The sequence below is a fragment of the Zygosaccharomyces rouxii genome, assembly GCF_000026365.1.
Source record: "Zygosaccharomyces rouxii strain CBS732 chromosome A complete sequence".
Lineage (NCBI taxonomy): Eukaryota > Fungi > Ascomycota > Saccharomycetes > Saccharomycetales > Saccharomycetaceae > Zygosaccharomyces > Zygosaccharomyces rouxii.
The window spans coordinates 520420-539953 of NC_012990.1; the positions used below are offsets into that span (position 1 = coordinate 520420).

Sequence of the window (19534 nt, forward strand, 5' to 3'; positions counted from 1 at the left end):
AAATAAAAAATCAAAATTAGAAATATATTGTCACATTATGTACATGCATGATAGGCACTTGAGTTAAAGATCTAAAACCATGGTAAGTAATTAGCATCAGTTTTGGCTAAGTTTCTTGGATTAACAGCAGAACTAATACAATCTAGGATGAATTGAGTGGTAACCGCAGGTGAAGAGCTGAAATGACCTAGTTGTGCAACTTTCCGGATGATTAAATCGACGTTGGCCTGCACCATTTCTCTTAATTGAGGGTTCTCCACAATAGGTCTGTGTAAATTACTGAACCAGGATATGATTTCATCACGAATGAATAATGTCAAATAGGTGTTTAGTTCGCTATCATGTTCTATTAGGGCACGGGAAATGGCAAAAACGTTAACGGCAAATATACCTTCTAGAGCAGATTCCCCAATTAACTTTTGAATGTTAGGAGTCAATCTGAATGGGACAGGCTCGTTATTATGGAAGATCGGCGTATCAGGTGGTAGATTCAATTCAAGGTTTTTCATTAATGGTTTTACACGCTCATATGGGTACCTGGATGGTAACATTTCCAAAGTGAATACATCTCCGGACTGCTTGTCCACATGGATCTTGTGTGGGGTACGACCGTTGATCATCATCATATATGTCATAAACACAAATGCACCATAGTTCGAGGCGAACTGTTTACGGAAAAGCCAGAAATCTTCGAACTCAGTGAACAAAGATATGAAGTAATCCATCAAAACCGTAGTGGGTAAAAACATTGATTGAATTGAACTAAATATTTCCACCTTGACTACGGTTAAATCAGGTGTAGGTAAAGCCTTATCATGAGCAATGTTCAACTGTTCCGTAACAAAGTCCTGTATGGAGTCTGGATTAATTCCTTTCTGTGCACAGTATTCGTCATAGATTTGGTGTAAAGTCGTAAACTGAGGGCTATCGTTCATGATCCGTACCTGTGGTGATAGTGGAACTGCAATAGGTACGGTAAACTGGATGTCCCGACGTCTTGTCTGTACATTCTTTGATAACGAAGAATTGAAGAGTCTGAACAGCTGAGACATTCTTTCCTCTCTTCTTGAATGACGAACAGATGGGTACTGAACTGCAAAATAGTGAATACTACCGTCATGGCCCCTTATTACCAGTCTCCTATAGGAGGAGTGAGTCCCACGAACGAAATCCACAGAGGGCAAGAAACGAGCAATTTTGATGAAGTGCAAGTTGTTGTCTTTGTTCAATAAATATTGACCAGGAATTTCAATATCTTCGAATTTTTGATGGTGGAAATTACTCAAATGAGGGCACAGTTTCTCTAGATTCTCAACCTTTGGAGCTCTATCAAGCTTGTTTTCTAAGCGTCTTCTCCAGTAACGTAGTCTCTTTATGTATGTTTCAAAGTCTGGTTTGCTGTCTATAAAGTCAGCATTGAACTTGGGTCTAATATGAGGCGCTAACAACGTCTCTGAAAATCTTATCAAATTATTCTCAGTGTTAGCGGGAAGTTTAGGATTGCCTCTGGGGAATGGCAATCTATTGTAGTTAAATGTACCATCGATTAATAGTACATTGATCAATCTAAACAAGTCTTCATCAGTTGTGGTCTTGAACCTCTCATTGATTTGCGCAACAAGGGACTCGAGAGATAGAGCCAGTAATGGGTATGCAGTCTTCAAAATGTTATTCAATTCTTGCAAATGCTCCCATGGCTGGCGAGGTCCATCATTGGAGCTATTTTGATTATCAATTCTATCTCCCATTACAGCCATTGTTTGCCTTTGTATAACCGCAAAGTCCTCCTTAGTGGTACGCAATTGGAAATGAAGTGCTTGAGGATAACTTTTGGCAATACGTATTAGGATTTGGCGGACCATATTTGCCTCTTTATGGGAAAGCGAAGTGAGCAACTGAGGAATGAAAGTTATCCAATACCAAACTGGAACTTCACCACGGAAGGACTCAAATGCGTTCGCTAATGAACCAGAAGCATCGTCCATGCTGATCAACCAAAGAATTCTGCACAATAATTTCCTTGTCTTGGCACATTTGTAGAGACCTGCAGCTTGCAAGTAACAACTGATGGCATTACTAGCGAAACTAATGTTATTTGGCTCCTCAGATAGACGACGATCATTGAAGAAACCCCATTGTGCCCAGGCTTTGGCCAAATTCAAATCGATTTGAACCGCTGTAGCAAATGCTTGATTGGCCTCATCGTGGGCTCTCAACTTGGACAGGAACATACCTTTCAAAGTGAAGAATTCTGCCTTTTGAACTGTGCCAAAATACACCAGGTTTGTGTTGCTGATAACATCCAAACCTGTGGTGAGCTCGTTCATATTCTGATAGTGACACTTTGCTTGTTCACGTAATTTCAGGAATGCTTCCTGGATTTCAATATTGGGCAAAGTGTAGATGCGAGCTAACTGGCTAATACAAACATCAGGCATGTTGTGCTTCCGTGCAACGTGGGCAAATCTATTGATTACCCATGCAATCTCATGGTATCCTCTGTAGGCATGGGTATTGACGTTGCTATTACTGTTGGCGTGTTGTAAAGATGGGATTAAAGGTAAGTAAGCATTGTTAATCACCTGGAAAGCATGCTGTCTCCAGGTTACTAGATCATTCCACATATTGACATCATCCCAAATGTTTGGAAGACGGTCCCTCCAAGCCTGTAAAACTCTTTTCACCTCCTGAGCCTTAGCATCCAAATTCTGAGCAGTTGTAGTATGAAGGTTTGCATAAATCTGTGTTGCCTCCAAAAATTCAATATATTGTTGGAATGAATGTAGTAGATATTTGTGAGATGGAGAATACCTTTCTGGTAGGGAGGCCCATTTGTGTAAACTTAATTGGATACCTTCATCGCATAACCTTCTAACGTCTTGATCACCCTTTCTAGTATCTGCAAAATTTTGCAGTGCTAAGAAGGTTTCGAAGACCTGTCTCCTTGGTGTCGGAACATCCATAACGCTCTTCACCGACTGCTCTAACGCCTCTCTATCGCTGTTCCAATCGGCCACTCTCCAACCACATTCTAGAAGTAGATCCGTGAAGCCTTCGTGTTTAGCTAATTCAGTCAGTATGTCCCAGTGTTGTAGTTTCTCAGCACATAAAATCCAATTATCTTCCCAGAGGGCATATTCAGATTCAGAGTAAGGTAAGGCTCCACTGCGTGCTTTGACTTGTGCCACCTCATATAGTTGCTGAGCTTTATCCCATAGACCAATCTGTTCATAAGAAAGAGCGGTGTTGGTCTCTGTGTATTTAGCTTTTCTTCTCCATAGACCATGGAACATATCCTCTTCCTGTAAGTTAACGTAAAGTTCTAGCAACGCATCTTCGTTGGCTTCTACAATTTTAGAATTGTCAATGGAAGTATTATTTTGAATTGACTCCAAGATCTTGATGCATTGATACCAGGAATTGTATGATATTGCCAAATATTTCACTAAATGAGGAGGTAATTCCAGGGAATCTACCCTACTGATGGAATCCAGTAACGTGCTTATGACGTTGGCTTTAGAATTGGTTTGTCTTGAGTGATAAGGTTTGGAAAGGAGTGCAATTAAAGAGCGAACAAATCCATATTTTTCATTTCTTGGTATGCACTTGTAGGCTTGGGGGAAAACACTGACCCATGTTTTGTGGATAGCTGTAGGATTTTGGTAGAAGATCTCGACTAGCGGGTCAAAAATATTTGCAGCGGTAATATTGCAAAAGCTTTCTAATGATACAACATGCTCCTTGACGAAAGAAGAAAGGTCTTTGTTTTTAGATTCAGAGGAAACAGTGACATTATCTGGCAAAAATTCCCCCAAGATTTTGGGTGAGGACAATCCATAGGCATCTATCAATGTTAGAGGACGGTCCTTTTCTATGGCACCGAATAAAAGCTGCAAAGCTTGGTTGAGCCAAGGATGGTCTGAGATGAATTCCCAATTTTGATCTCGTATCACATAATAAAGCCTTTCTTTAATATCTCTTTCCAAACTGTTATCCAAAATAGTCATAAACCTTCGTCTAATACTTACATCTCTCACACGGGTTCCTACCAAAAATGGTTGTTCCATCCTCACAGTAATTTCGGTATTGTTGAAATGTTTTTGATCAAACAAGTCTAGAATAATTTCATAAAACAACTTTGACAGCGATGGTTCTCCTCTGACCTCAAAGGCCAGCATTTTGGTTAAAATGGCAGCTTTTTCTTTCACCGTTGGGAACACTTCATTGTTAAAAACCCAGCCCCTAGCAATATTGACAATCTTTCTCAAGAAATTCTGGTCCATAGAACGGTCTATTAGAAGAGCCACAGTAGATAGGAATGGGCGACGAGAATCGCCTAGAGATGATACTTTCATCGATAATAGGCACAAAACTTTTTCAAGTAGTCTTGTGGTGATTCTTGCTTCCTCTACCCCAGCGGCATCCCTAGGTTGAGGAGTGCTCAAATGGTCTTTGCACAATTTGCTGAAAGTCTTCATTATTGGACCCAACAGTGGATCTACACTGTGTGGAAATACCATAAATAACGTCCAGAGAAGCATAACTCCCGCTGCAATCGATGAAGTTCCCTGTAAATCTTGTCCTATTGTTGCAATAACAGTATTGACGAAGTTTTTTCCTGGGGTTTCCTCTTCATTATCGTTAATCACATTCTTTTGCTTAATCGCCTTTAAAATAACAGTTAGAACTTTTTGTAATACTTCTTGGATATCATGGTGATCAACTTTTAGACATTTATCCAATAAATTCTGTATCGTAGTCAAATTCTCCATGACCCAATCAGCAGATTTGTTTTTGAAAAAAACGTATAGGACATCCAAGGCATTCATACTGTAATAAAGAATGTTTTCAGATCCTAAGTCTTGGTACATGAGGAACTTCTCGAAGTAAAATAATTTCACATTCACATTAGACCAGTGTTTTTCTGATAAAAGACTTGACAAGATTTTCATGGCCCTCAATCCAAGTTCTGTTTCTGATGCTCTGTGATTACTGGAACAAACGTACCTTATTAAAAATGCAACACAGGTCTCACGAAGATTCATCGAAACCGTCTGATTAGATTCTTTCTTCGGAGGTGAGGTAGACTTTCCACTCTCATCGTTTTCCACTTCTGGAGTTTCATCCATTATCACATCACCATCTTGGTCTTGCTTTTTGGATTGTTCAATATCTTGGGCTCTATCTTCCCAATACAAAATTAAAGAGGCAAGATCAATGGCCAAAGTATGGTTATCTGGGCTGCTATTAGAAATAAACGTCACTTTGCTCATGTGATGGATGATATTAGAGATGAATAACTCCCGAGACTCAAAGAACAGATCCGGGTGATTAATCAAGAATTCATATAACGTATTATTTTGTCCCGAATCATTTTCAAACAATACCCTCTTAACCCATATTATCCAAGCATTTGGCGTTCCAGCAGATATCATACGTTCATGCATTACAGGTGCTAGAACGTCAAGAGACTGTTTAACCAAATAGCGAGCTTCGGCGTGGGAACATCTTAAAATTGCAACAAATACTTGCGTGACAACCTTGAGTGGAAATTCAAATTGGGCAATAAAGTATGAAGTGACTAAGTAAGCAGCTTGCTTGACCAATGTGTCTCCCAATTTCAAGAAATGCCAATTAAATTTGATAACATCTTTTCTGATATCTGTAATCATTTCCGGTGCCCACTTAATAAAAACGGATGAGAGCTGTAAGAGTTCGAAACGATAGACATCATATCGACCGGCAACATTACTCAATAAAACCTCATTAGAACTTTTCCAAATTTTTTGATAGATCAAATCTAGCCACTCCGGTCTCACGTTGTTTACAGAGAAGCTCTTCAAAGACTTGTTCCTTGAACCCTCATATATGAAGGTAGCGTTCACGATATTCTGTAACACGAAAACACCTGCATCCAAATTCTTGTCACTTAGGGCAAAATTCAAAGAACTCGTCAAGTAGGCCGCTTGTTGTTCTCTGTTGTCCGTGCTGACTACATTTTCGAAAATAAACAATTTGAACCTGTGAGAAAGTTCGAAGCCGTGAGATATGGCAAATTCTATGAAGTCTAGCAACAAATTTTGCTCCTCCGGATAAAAGCTAATGAAATCCAAATAGATTCCTTGGTATCTTTCAATAGCTTGATTCAATTGTAGCTTATCAATGTAAAAAGCATTCTTCCTGATCGTTCTCAATACTAAATCGAGCATGTCCTTCAATTTTAAAACCATCTCTCCTTTGCCTTTCAACCATTCTTTCCCTCTTATTTTAACCAGAGTACTAAATAAATCTAGCATGTTAGTGAAAAAGCTGACGACACGAACCTGGTTGGTTGGGATATTCGTAATGTAATATTCATAAAAGGTGTCCATTTCTTTTTCAAAATCATCTGCAAGATCTCTTGCTTCCGATTTTTGAATGATGCTGCACATGAAAAGTATTAGTTGTCTTAGCGCCATGTTCTTTTTGAAATACTCCATGAAAGAGACATGAAATCTATTCAAATACTTGGCTAGAGGTGCACGGAAAGGTGAGTCCAATTGGATTCTTAACTTTCTTTCCAATAGCATAACTTTGAGAAGAAGATCATTTAGAAACATATCTGCTTGAGGAGGGAGTAAGTGGAAAATATTAATTATTCCAACTATAATCTTGGTGGGAGTCTGTTCACAAATATCTTGACCGAACATTGTGTCAAGAACTTCCACTCTGCACCATGCATTCAAATGGTCCAACAACTTTCTACCAATTTCAACTTTGAAATAGGCAATTAGCAACTTCAAAAGTTTGGAAAGCGCTTCCAAACCAGGAACAGTTAATTTTTGGTGATCGGAAAGGTTCATTAACATAGGTTTCAACCCATTTTGCAAAAGTTCTTTAGGTAGTCTAGAATTTTCCGCCAGTACGCCTTCGAGTGCATGATACGTGGTGTCAATAATCTCCGGAGATGTCTTCAACATCGTCTTGAAGAAAACAGCTAGGATACGAAACCTAATATTTCCCTGTTGAGCAGCTGCAAATTCTTCGTTCTTTAAAGCAAAGGCCAATAATTTGATGCAAGAAACCCTTAGTTGCACTAGCTGTTCCGAGGTTCGATATTCCGTAGCCCTTTGTAAACTAGATAGCGATTCATCTTCAGCATCAGCCAAAACAATGGCCTCTTGGAGTAAGCGGTAAAGTTCCTCGTTAAAGTTCAGAAAAGTATTTGGTAATCCCAGACAGTATGTTACAGCATCCACGTTTCCAATTTGCATGGCAAAGGGTAATGCTCTTAAGGGTTTGGCGAAAATCGGCGACAACAGGAAATGCTTTGAGTGCTCCATCAAGTTCACTATGGGCACATTGGTTGCTTCAGATATTACAGCCAAGCATCTCTGACAGGCTTGTCTAACCTTGGCCTTCGGATTGCTCAACTCGCAAACAATATCAGTTATCGTGTTTTGAGAAATTTTAGAATTTAGTTCATTCACATCAGAAAGAGTTGTTCGAAGTACTTGTAGCAATAGTTCTTCAGCACTCTCAGTGATATCAGCGGGCGTCTCTGAGGGTGTATCTTTTAGAACAAATAGCAAACCGTCTATCAATTCAAATTGGGATCTCTTCAAGAATTTAGCCGATATGCCGATCTCAATTAAAGTTTTTATACCAATGACACCAGCCCTCTTATCGTAAAAAGCCTCCTCATAACAATTGTGAATGAATCTTCTAAATAAAGCAAACACCAGGGAGTGGGTAAATACAAGCTCTTCTCCATAAATCAATTTGCCTCTTTCATAAACTCTTTTGATACCTGAGATTGCGATATTTCTGATTTCAGTAATATAACTGGATAGTGAATACGATATAGCCTCCACAAGAACCCTACTATCAATCATTACTCCTGGTTGTTTCAAATCAATGTTGAAAACACTGCTGTAGTTTCTCTTGTCCAACAGAGTATTGTTCACCTGAAGTAAACTAAAGTGGTCTATCAACCAGTTAAGTAGTTTGGAGGAGTCTTCTTTCAGTTCAGGAACCGTGTAAGAAAAGAACATGGCCTGTAACAACTTAATGAAAAGCTTTTCCTGACTATGAAATGTCCGGTTATTCTTGACTGGTTCTGCTGTGAAATCGGGCTTTATTTCTATCTTTTCAAGTGTCACAGTATGAACTGCTGTTTCCAAAAGAGCATCATAATTCTCATCGAAATTCGTGGATGATTTAACAAAAAGCAAAAGCACAGATGACAGATATTTAAATGCACTCACTTTATACCCTGCATCCGCTCTGTAATCTGCTAAAATTTCCAAAGCGGATTTAACACCGGGAGTAACAGAAAGTGGTACCTCTTCAGTTAAACCATTCATCTTGAAAAATGCATTGATTTCTATATCAAGTTCATTTTGGGACTCCAGATCTGAAGCTGGCCTTAGAAAACGGCGATTACGGCCACCTAATTTGCCTAAGATTCGAACTGCAGTATGGCTTATTGTATGATTGAAAGGTTGAGGTTTCAGTAGTTTGAATAAAGCCTTTGAGACATCTTCAACAACGGTTTCTATGATGGGATCAAAATATTCCGCCGTAAGATTATCAATGCACAATTCTAAAGTTCTTAAACCTTGAGAAACCAAGTCTGGATAACCCTGTAATGCATAAACAAGAGGTTTCATCAGGTATGGGAGGAATGGGGCCAGCACACTCAAACGCACTGGAACCGTTATGCAAAGCTCCACGTATAATTCACGCTCATGAGGTAGACAAGCAGTAAGAATCATACCATTTAGTGATTGTAGTAAAACTTGTAAAATCGGTTTGATGGATCTGTAAAGGTTCTCAAATCTACCACCACCGATACTTCTGAAAAGAGTCCTTATCAAATAAAAGTACACCAGAGGTTCTTCTGCTGTAGTAGAGTACTTTAGAGAGTCTAAAATCAGATCGTTCAAATGCGGTAGTAATACAATTTCGTTGATGGTAGGGAAAAGATTGACGGACATAAAAGATAATTTGAACAAACGGATTAGAATGTTAGATTTATTAAAATCCACATTACCTAAATCCTTTAATTTTGATTTCAAAAATCTCAAAAGAATTCCTGCGAAGTTTGGTGATGTAATTTCACTGGTTAAAAATGATTGGGCCACATGCAAAAGGGCAGAATCCTCCAGCATACTTTCATACATGAATTCCATCTCACTCTCAATGATTTCATTGAAAGTTGAACTGTCCATCTGCATAAACATAAAAGCGAGATAATCCATGAGCTCCCTGCCATCCTTTGTAGCAGAAACTGGTAAGCTGGGCATTGTAATATCAAAATGTTTCTTCACTGGTTGAGGTGGTTTACCCACATTGCTAGACAAAAATCTTAAGCCAATGATACACTCGTGGAACAGATTTTTAAAGACAAGTACTTCCTCATAGGAGAAAACTCTAGAGACGGACACCCAAAGTTTAGGATTTGCGATGGTATACTCAGCAGGGGGTGGATTGAAGACTTTCAAATCATGAATTATTGTCTTAAGGAAAGACATGAGTGTACGATACAGATAGAACGCATCCTTTATTGGATCATTTGTAGAGACTGGTATCAATAAGATCGGAGCATAATTTTTAATATCATACATGCTACAATTGTCATCAACTGGTTCCTCTTGATCATTATCTTCGTTAGATTCTCCATCAATTTCCATTTTGCTTTCATCAACTTTTGTATCCGTTTCCTTTGTTTTACCGTTAATGGAAGCTACAGGACCTGCTGGTTGCAAAATATGATCCATGAGTTCATTACTATCCTTATTGTCTACTAATATCGCCTCTTGCAAATATTTTGTTTTAGCAGTTTTAGTTTGTTCATGTTTTTTATGATATTTCATAATGGTATCGTACTGTCTGTTTAAAACTTTGAATCTGCTCACATAGGCATCAATAATTATCATGAGTAACTTTTTGGCTCTTGGTGCCTCTTGAGGATTTTCCTTACCCAGTTTTAAGATACGTTCCACCAGGTTTAATAGTAGTTTAGCACTCATTATCTGTACTGTTAACGCCAAGGACTGATCCAGCAGGTAGCGTGTGTACATCTGAATAGTTTTTTCTATATCATCGAGTTGTAACTCTGTCCTGACATTATGGATGAAATCAGCTACAGTACTGTAAGCCAGGGGTCTTAAAGTTTCATGAGTCGTAAAACCTGTGCCTATTAATACTTTTTCATCAAAAAGATAATCCAGTTTTGGTAAGAAGAGCCTCTTATAATTTGTAGAAAGTATATGCCTTGTTGCATGGAGTAATTCTTTCCTTGCAGATGATAATTCTGAGGGACAATCTTGCAATAATCTTATTATCAAATCTGGGATAAACCCAACATAATTTTGTAAAAAATCCGGTGTATAACCTCTGATAAATACGTAGGCCAAAAATGAAGTTGCCTTTATTTGAGCCAAAATAAATTCACAATACGCCTCTCTATTTCTAATGTCTGGTGACACCGTTGTATACCTTTCACCTCTTGACTCGACCTCTTCTCTTGCTTTTCTCTGTTGCTCCACTTGCATATTTAGAAGATCCATTACAAGCGGCATAAATTCTGGTAAGGAACTGGTTGTTAGTTGTTTATAAGAAGAATAAAGAGTCACCATTGTGATTGGGCATTCTGAAAGAACTTTAAAAGAGTACATTGCCGCCTTAGAATCTTTTGGATCCGAAGTCTTGGTAGCACCGCCAGCTCCACTGATACTACTAACACTAACACTGCTACCATCTTGGGTACTGTTATTCTCACCGCCATCAACTTCATCGTTTAACATTTGTTCATCTCTCATGTCATCATCTGAAGAAGCACCCGTTCCGTTAACATTTTGAAAAGTTTTGGTCACAGTTTCTGGTGTATTTTTATAGATCCTTAAAATGATCTTAATAAATTCTTCCACTTCATCCTGTAACGGTGCCTTAAAAGATTTGAAAAGTGTAGTTAAAATCTTCATACATAAAACACCATTCTCTTCATTTTCGTTCGGCAGTGCCCCCATGATGACTTGTAATACTTGATTCACATATGGTTCAAAATTTTGGTTAATAGGTAACCTATTGAAGACTTTCAGAATTGAATTTCTCAATTTATTTTCAGGTGAACCAACATCAAACGAAACATTAATCTCTTGTAATTGCCCTAAAAGTAGCGGAATAATAACTTTTAAAAGAGCTTGATACTCTTCTGGATTGCTCACAAACTCTACAATATCAGATAACTCACTTAGTGCAGAATGTCTCGCCGGTAAGGATATGCCTTCACCTCCGAATTTAGTGACGAAATGATCAATCTGTGCACTTAACGACATTCTGATTGAAGAAAAAGTGGGAGAGATATCCACGCTTATTTCAGAAGTACCAATTTTTCCAGTGGTACGAGAAGTGGCAATTCCAATTGACCAATATTTTAACACTTTTTCGTAATTTCTGAAAGTTATGGACTAGCATTGAAGGACATCGATTTTTTGAACTTGTAAAAATTCATGTTAGTCTTGGTCAAGAGACAAATCACGAGACCTGTTACCTAAATGGGAAATCCGGTGTCAGCGACAGAAATTCAATAGTGAAATATTATAATGGTAATAATAATAATAATAATAATAATAATAATAATAATAAAGCGAAAAAAAAAAAAAAATAATAGTGTATGATAGCTTTAGTATAGTAACTCCCTCTACTAATAGCTTGCCGCTAGTTACCACTTGAAAATGGAGTTTTCTATCAGTTGAATGGGATGAAAAGAGCTAGTGACATTGTGTGCATTGTCAATTTTCTTCACAAATCCCTAGCGATGGCGTCGTTTCTAGCATCAGATTATTACATTTATAGGAATGTGTGAATTGCGCGATGGGCGATATGCAATAGTTTTTCATAGAATGTTGATTCACGCTACCTTCCCTTACTTTATATTTAAGAAGTCATCCAATCTAGGCAGAGTACCTATTTTAATGGAAAAGTGGTATTTTGTTGAGTCTAACAGAATGTTGTTTGTAAGCTTGGAGTGTAATAATTTCTTCCTTAAAAAAAAAATGTTATTATTGTATACTATTTATATTTAGTCCATATCTTATCACTTTTGATTCTCCGCCGAATCTATCTAACCCTTGCACAAGTATAAGGTCAAACAAAACATTCTACACTGCAAAGAAAAACAAAACTACAGTGATATTCTTGTTGATCAATGATTTACTTCCTTATGCATTATTTATTCTCTACATATAACAAAAAAAAACAAGAAAACATATAAAAATAATGCTCCACGGGAGGTTCGAACTCTCGACCTTCAGATTATGAGACTGACGCTCTTCCGACTGAGCTAGTGAAGCACTGAAATTATGGATGAAGGAAAAAACTGTCATCAATATCAGGATGGGACTAAGCAGCAAAACTAACTTCTTGCTACTTCCCTAATAATACCGCATAGTAATTTCGGGTTGCTGGCTGGAAACGTTCTACCCGCTTGTTGGCTGTTTTCTGACGTACTTCTTGGCAGATTTGCGATAGCGCCTCTCTGTCGCGTAAATTTCGATAATGGTGAAAAAAAATATGCAATTAATAGTAAAAGTGTCTTATAGGGGCAATAAATAATGACGTGAATCAATAAAAAAGTTAAATAAAAAACTTCGTCAATCTTATTTACATCTGCCTCTGCAAAGCAATCTTACCGGATACTTCAAAAGCAGATTAAAGATTTAAGCCACCGGTATTATCATTGTTTGTGGTCTGATTAAGATAAGCATCGTCATTAGCATTAGCATCTGCATTAACTTCCGAGCTATTAGTACAAGCCACTACTATATCAAGGCTAAGCCTGGTGAAGTTTGCTAATTCATCAAGAACCATACTAAATCCCATTAGTACATATTTAAGAATAAGAAGAGGCGGAAGGGTTTGACGAGAAAGGAAGAAAAAAAAGGAGAACGACTAACCACTACGATGATTCGAAATGGCTTTGGACCTTCAATGATTAAGATATGGTTATTTTTGCTGATATGGCTGCCGTGTATCATTGCGAAAGGTGGCCATGCCGGTGGCGGCCATGCTGGTGGTGGTCATGCTGGTGGTGGCCATGTTGGCGGTGGTCACGGTTCAGAATCTGGTTCTGACGGTAAGAAAGGTTCTGGTGATTCTGAGTCTACAACCGAAGTTTCTAGTTCAGACTCTGAATCTGAATCTAGTCCGAATTCGAATTCACATTCTGGTTCGAAGCCTGGTTCAAATTCGAATTCGCATCCTGATTCGAAACCTGGTGGAAAAGCCGGTTCGAAACCTGCTGCGAGTTCCCGTGTGAATGAGGAGGGACCTTCAGCATCTCAACATAAGAAAACCGCTATTGGCCATCATACTAGCGCTTACGCAGTATGCAACGGAAATAGCAAAAGTAGTAGCTCCCATCAACGACGCAGCACGGTACAGCAAGTACTACCTACAATTTCCTTGAATAGGGATAACAATTCCCTTTACTATACCAACGTTTCGATTGGTACACCAGGTCAAAAGCAACCTTTAGTTATTGATATTGTTGAACCTTATAACTGGGTAACTCATAATCATTTTGAGAGCCATGATCCTATTTCGAGTAATTCTTCAGGTTCTTATCAATCCAATTTATCACGAACTTCACAGCAGGTGGATGGATCTCATGTTTTCCATCTTGATTTTGTTGATCTTGATGATATTAACGCTACCGCTATGATGGATAAAATTAGTTTCGAATCACTATCATTGAAAAACCAAAGCTCTCACACAATTAATAATACACAAAATGATGGTTCTGGGGCACTTTACAACTCGCATTCTTTGACTCTTTCGAACTCATCATTTTTTGAAATTAACGACACAACTTCATCTAAAGGTGTATTAGGACTTGGTGGAAAAATTAACGATAAGGGTACTGATATTGATAGTTCTCAATTTGATAGCAGCTTTTTCCTTTTGGAAAGTCTAAGAGACAATGGTATTATAGAATCGTTGTCATATTCACTTTGGCTTGGTGGCGATACCAGGCCTTACTATGATGTGGGACGTAATGTTCCTGATGAAATCAATTGTGGTAAATTAATTCTTGGTGGCGTGGACCCATACTACTATTCTGGACCTTTGAAAAAATTCAATAACTTAATTTTTTTAGATTCCAGGACTGATATGCTGTCCCGCGGTTATCCAGTTTTACCGATGAGAACCATCAATGTCGTTTCAGCCACTGGTAATAGCATTAATGTGACCAATGAGAATTTCTTAACACCTGTGTTATTGGATTCAAGATATTCGTTTAGCCATTTACCAGCTGAAACGATCGTTCAGATTGCTGTGCAAGTCAATGCAATTTACATGAAAGAAGTCGATATGTTCGTTGTATCATGTAAAATTGCTGATATGGGAGTTAACATTCAATTTGAATTTGGTGACGTTTCCATCGATGTGCCATTTAAAGATTTTCTGATGTCAACGCATAATCCTGAAACGAATTCTACAATGAAATTTTCCGGTGGTGATGAAGCTTGCTTTATGACGATGGTTAGTAGCGAAGAGACTGGATTCAACATTTTAGGTACATCTTTTCTCAGAAATGTCTATTTAGCGGTTGATCATGATGACCAATCCATTGCAATTGCTCAGGCCAGACGCAAGTACACTACCCTTATTACCCCAGATGGTGCTGGTACTTCAGCAACAGCAAGTATTTCTCACTATTTGAGCCCCTCCCTAAGCTCAACCGGAAAGGCAACACCAATTGCATCGGGTTACATTCCATATGCTGTCTCTAGCAATGAAACCCTATCTATGACACTATCTCCATCCCAACCCCCAGAAACTCGTATACCAGATCAATTTACCGCAACTGTCTTTTCGAATGGACTAATTTCTACAGGTAGGTCTTTCTACAACACTTACAGATCAACATCATCTTCAAGTACAGTGCCCACTGATTTTGCCAGCTTCACAGTAACCTCAGCACAGCGTACAAGTTCTACGGGACAGCAAGGCAATAAAGGTAGCAATGCTTACAGACTAAAACCACCAGAGATTGCCAACAAATACTGGATCTCCCATATCTTTTTGCTGGCAGGTAGCATTATGCTGGTAATGATATGGTAAGATGGACAATACAAAACTAAAGATACAAGAATATGAATAATAGAATAAAATCTCCCCTCCGCGGCTAATTTATGCACTCTTTTGATCTTTTTGAATTTTGGAATCCCTTTAATTCTTTTATAATAATTTTTTTCTACTTCATATATTCTCAATTTACTTTACCTTCGTTTGTATACATAATAAACAAATCGCGTCAAAGAACTTTTTCCCTCTTACCGGGAAATTTTTTTCACGGTACATGATACTAGAAAACAGTTCAAGAGTTTAACACGTATATCTTGGGTAACAAACAAATAAAAACTAGCAATTAGCATTTTTGAGAGCTACTAGCATTTTATACCATTGGTACCATTGGAAGGAAAGTTTAAGTTAGGGTACAACTAGCAATCGTATCAAACAACAATGGAACCGGATGCATTAGCTAAAGATGTTTCCAGCCTTTCACTAGATCAAACTGGTTCGAGAAATACAGGTAAAAAAGGTAGAAGACCTAATAGAGCATATCATAATTTAGGATCAGGTGCAGGTACCCCTAATACTACACCATTTCTGAATGCAAGTGCAAGTCAAGAGAGTTTCCAATTTGGAGCACAACCTCCGCAGGCCCCATTTGCTGGTGCCAGTGCCGGTGCCGGTAGTGTAGGTAATGGGTTCGACACTCAGAGCTCACCAGTACCTATGACTGTCCCAGGCTTCCCACCTGGCAGTCCTGCCATAATGGCACAAGAGAGGGAAAGAGTTGCAACTGCAGTAGATTCACCTGCATCACCCTGGTTCCCCAAGGGCAACACACCAGTACAGAGTAGTTCACATTTTGTAACTACGCAGAGATGGGAAGATCAATTGCTACATTTGCCAAAGACTTTTGAAACCGCTAGGGATTCAGTACCACCATTACCAACGACTGCGTTCTATGCCATAGATCAAGGAGCATGTGACCCAAGGTTATTGAGTTTATCAATGTATAACATTCCAGTGGATGAGCATTTAAGATCAGCAACTAAATTACCATTAGGTTTAACTATTCAACCGTTTGCAACCACAATTCCTGATGAACCCCTGCCACTAATAGATCAAAGAACTGAAACAGGTCCCCTACGTTGTAAAAGATGTCGCGCTTACATCAACCCAGGCTTTAAATTTGGATTCGATGCTACTGCTACTTGTAACATCTGTGGTGTTAAATTGCGTCTACCATCCGATGAATTTATTTCTCCAGGTATTAGTTTACAAGGTCCTGATATTTCATTCAAACCTGAACTACAAAAGGGTAGTGTTGAATTCTTAGTCCCACAGATTTACAATGCAGTTCAAGATCAACCGGCATTACCTCTGCACTATGTGTTTCTGATGGACTTATCACTTTTCTCCAATGAAAATCGCAGCTCCTTAGCTGTCGTAGAAGGTATTAGAACCAGTATTGAACATATCGCAGGCTCTCAACCAAATTGTAAAGTTGCTATTATGGCATATGACAATAAGATTAGATTTTTCAATTTAAGACCAGATTCTGAATCTGCACAGGAATATGTGGTTTCTGATATTGACGATGTGTTCTTACCCTTTTGCAACGGTTTATTCGTTAGACCTCAAGAATCAATGAGATTAATTGATATGACTTTGAATAAAATCGTTGAATACATTACGGTGGATAAATTCAGCCACGTCGCACCAGTATGTTACGGATCTGCATTAGAAGCCGCTAAATTGGCAATTGATACGGTTACTGGAGGTCAAGGTGGTAAAATTATTTGTACCTTGAATTCATTACCAACTGTTGGTAACGGCAATTTGGCCTTGAAAAAAGATGATGCGGCTCGTAAGAAATTAAACTGTGACAACGATTTTTACAAAAAAATTGGAAATCAATTCCTGAGATCTTACATTTCTCTAGATCTTTTCGTCACAAGCCCTGGATTCGTAGATATGGCAACCATAGGATACCCTGTAGAGGCAACTTCTGGTAACTTAAAATGGTATTCCAATTTTAACCACGAAAACGATGCATTCACATTGATTAACGATATGTCAAACGCTGTTACCAGTATCGTTGGTTATCAAGCATTGATAAAAGTTCGTTGTTCAACTGGTTTAAATGTAAGTCAATATTATTGCGAATCGTCAGAATATTCTGATCGCGATCCAATGATACCAGTTCTGACAAAGAATACAACTCTAGACGTTCTTTTGAAGTACGATCAAAAATTACCTGTTGGTAAAAACATTGCATTCCAAATGGCACTGCTGTACACAGATATTAATGGTGTTCGTAAAGTACGTTCCATTAATACGAATGGTGCCGTTTCTGATAACATTAGAGAAGTTTTCAAATTCTTGAATCAAAACGTTGCACAACGTATTATGATTAAAGACGTGGTTCAACATTTAGGTGATTGCGATTTCCCAGCAATTAGAAAGACAATTGATGATAAAATGGTTGAAATTCTAACACAATACAAGGCATTAGTCGGTGGTAGTTTGACATCACAGTTAGTTCTGCCCGAGGCACTAAAGACTTTACCATCCTACATGTTAGCATTTGAGAAAAGTGAATTAATGTTACCCAATAACCACAGTACAAGAGGAAATGCTAGAATTTATGATCTTTTCAGATACAAAACGTTGAGCAGCGCTCAATTACATTATAAACTTTATCCACAAATCGTTCCCCTACACGTTTTATTAAGTGAAGATGATCTATCCTTTTATGATGCTAATGAAAAAATGTTACAAGTACGTCCAGAATCAGTCGAAAGTCTTTCTGTACGTAATGGCCATCAACATTTGACTAACGGTGGTTGTTATTTAATATTTCAAGGTGATACGGTTTACGTGTGGATAAATGAAAATACAAACCGTATGCTTTTACAAGATCTGTTACAAGCCGACGAGGAAGTTCCAGTAAGTCAAATCTCATTATTTGGTGGCTCATTACCTGAAGTAGGTACTGAAGTCAACCAAAAGGCGCTTGATCTAATAAAGAATTGGTCTCAATTAGTTAGCCAGCCTTACCTACCTGTCGTTTTACTAAGACCAAACGTGGATCCTTACTATGCGCAAGTGATGAATCAATTGTTATGTGAAGATCGTGCTGTTAACCGCATAGAATCTCTAGATAACTATTTGATCGCTATGCATCGTAGAATTCAAGAAAAATTGAAGAAGGATGACTACATCAAAGTACAAACCAACCATAACGCAGAACAAGACGGTAGTCTACTACAGAAATTTGTTCAATTCTAATTCTCATCATTTACTTATACTACGAGTGCACTGATTTTTTGATATATATATATATATATTAGCCGAGTCCCCTTGTCAGACCGTAAAGGGTGATCATTTTCTTCAACTTTCTTGGAGGCTGAAAAGAAACCTAAACTATCACTTCTGACGAACGGCGGCAATTTCAATTCTAGATTTTTTTTTTCTGCGTCTTCTTGACTAGCAAGAACAACGAGGTACTTTACAACAAGCACATAAACAAGGGTCTTGCACAAACGAGAACCTCGAAGGAAGGAAAGAAATAAAAGAGTGAGAGAAAGCGAGACGAAAGAGATTACTCCTGAGTGAAAAGATAGTTAAGACCTAGCGCATTATAAATTCTCGAAAGGTGTTTTTCTGAGTTTTATTTGTTTTATTAATATTGTTGACCGAAGCGTTTATACCAAAAAGAAAATGATCAGTAGACCGGAAAACCAAAGATACCCTTCTTCGAGGCGTTTTTCAAGTACTAATCCATTTCGTATGTCAATGATTGATTCTGGCGCCGTGTCGCCAACGTCCGAGCCATTACAAGATATTATGAGATCTCCTTCGCCTTCTATCGATGAGTCTCACGAAATGCAGTACGTTCATGCTCCATATCACAGTGCAGGATCCTCAAGAGTTAATTCACCACTAGATGGCGACTTCAGGTATGTGTTTTTATTGTATTCTTTTGTTTTATTATTGCGGGGAGGCAGTTAAGAGGAAGAGAGAAGAGTTCAAACGTAAAAAGTGACACGTAAATTGTGATTTATTCTCGAAAGAACGCGAAACGCGAAAAATGATTATGTTCGAGAACTTACATTGAGATTACGCCCGGAATTTGTTGTGGTTGGTTCTTTTGTTCGCCCTCTTAATGACAGTGCTTTACGGAATCTAAAATAGACAAGGCCCAGGGAGAGAAAGGAGTGGTTGGCGATGAGATAACAGTGACAACAACAAAGATAAAAATAAAAATAAGATTTTGGGCCTGTATTCTTTAAGGTGCGGCCTTACATGGTTTCCTGCTCCCTTTCCTCTCGAAGTTGTGTTAGGTCAAAACACGAATTCACAGCAGTATCAGCAGCACCAGCTGGAAGCTGGGGCTCATAGTTTTATTTGAACTCCGTTTCGGGATGAATCTGCAACGATTTTAGTACAACTTGCGACATTCTTACTA

At 38.3% G+C, this 19534-nt stretch overlaps 3 protein-coding genes and 1 non-coding gene across 4 annotated transcripts; 2 read left to right on the top strand and 2 right to left on the bottom strand.

Annotated features, from left to right (window-relative positions):
- Positions 1-71: 71 nt before the first annotated feature.
- Positions 72-11321, bottom strand: TRA1 (histone acetyltransferase TRA1; the record flags this gene model as incomplete). The annotated part of the gene is made up of 1 exon (XM_002494608.1): positions 72-11321. One exon carries the CDS (start codon positions 11319-11321, stop codon positions 72-74), a length of 11250 nt encoding a protein of 3749 aa, XP_002494653.1.
- A 944-nt stretch (positions 11322-12265) lies between these two features.
- On the bottom strand, positions 12266-12338 carry ZYRO0A06556r. Its single transcript has one exon. It is a non-coding gene; the product is annotated as a tRNA-Met (tRNA).
- Positions 12339-12948: 610 nt separating this feature from the next.
- YPS7 (putative aspartic endopeptidase) lies at positions 12949-15111 on the top strand (the record flags this gene model as incomplete). The annotated part of the gene is made up of 1 exon (XM_002494609.1): positions 12949-15111. The coding sequence occupies one exon, from the start codon at positions 12949-12951 to the stop codon at positions 15109-15111; it is 2163 nt and encodes a 720-aa protein (XP_002494654.1).
- A 402-nt stretch (positions 15112-15513) lies between these two features.
- Positions 15514-18354, top strand: SFB3 (Sfb3p; the record flags this gene model as incomplete). Its single annotated transcript, XM_002494610.1, has 1 exon — positions 15514-18354. One exon carries the CDS (start codon positions 15514-15516, stop codon positions 18352-18354), a length of 2841 nt encoding a protein of 946 aa, XP_002494655.1.
- Between the last annotated feature and the right edge of the window lie 1180 nt (positions 18355-19534).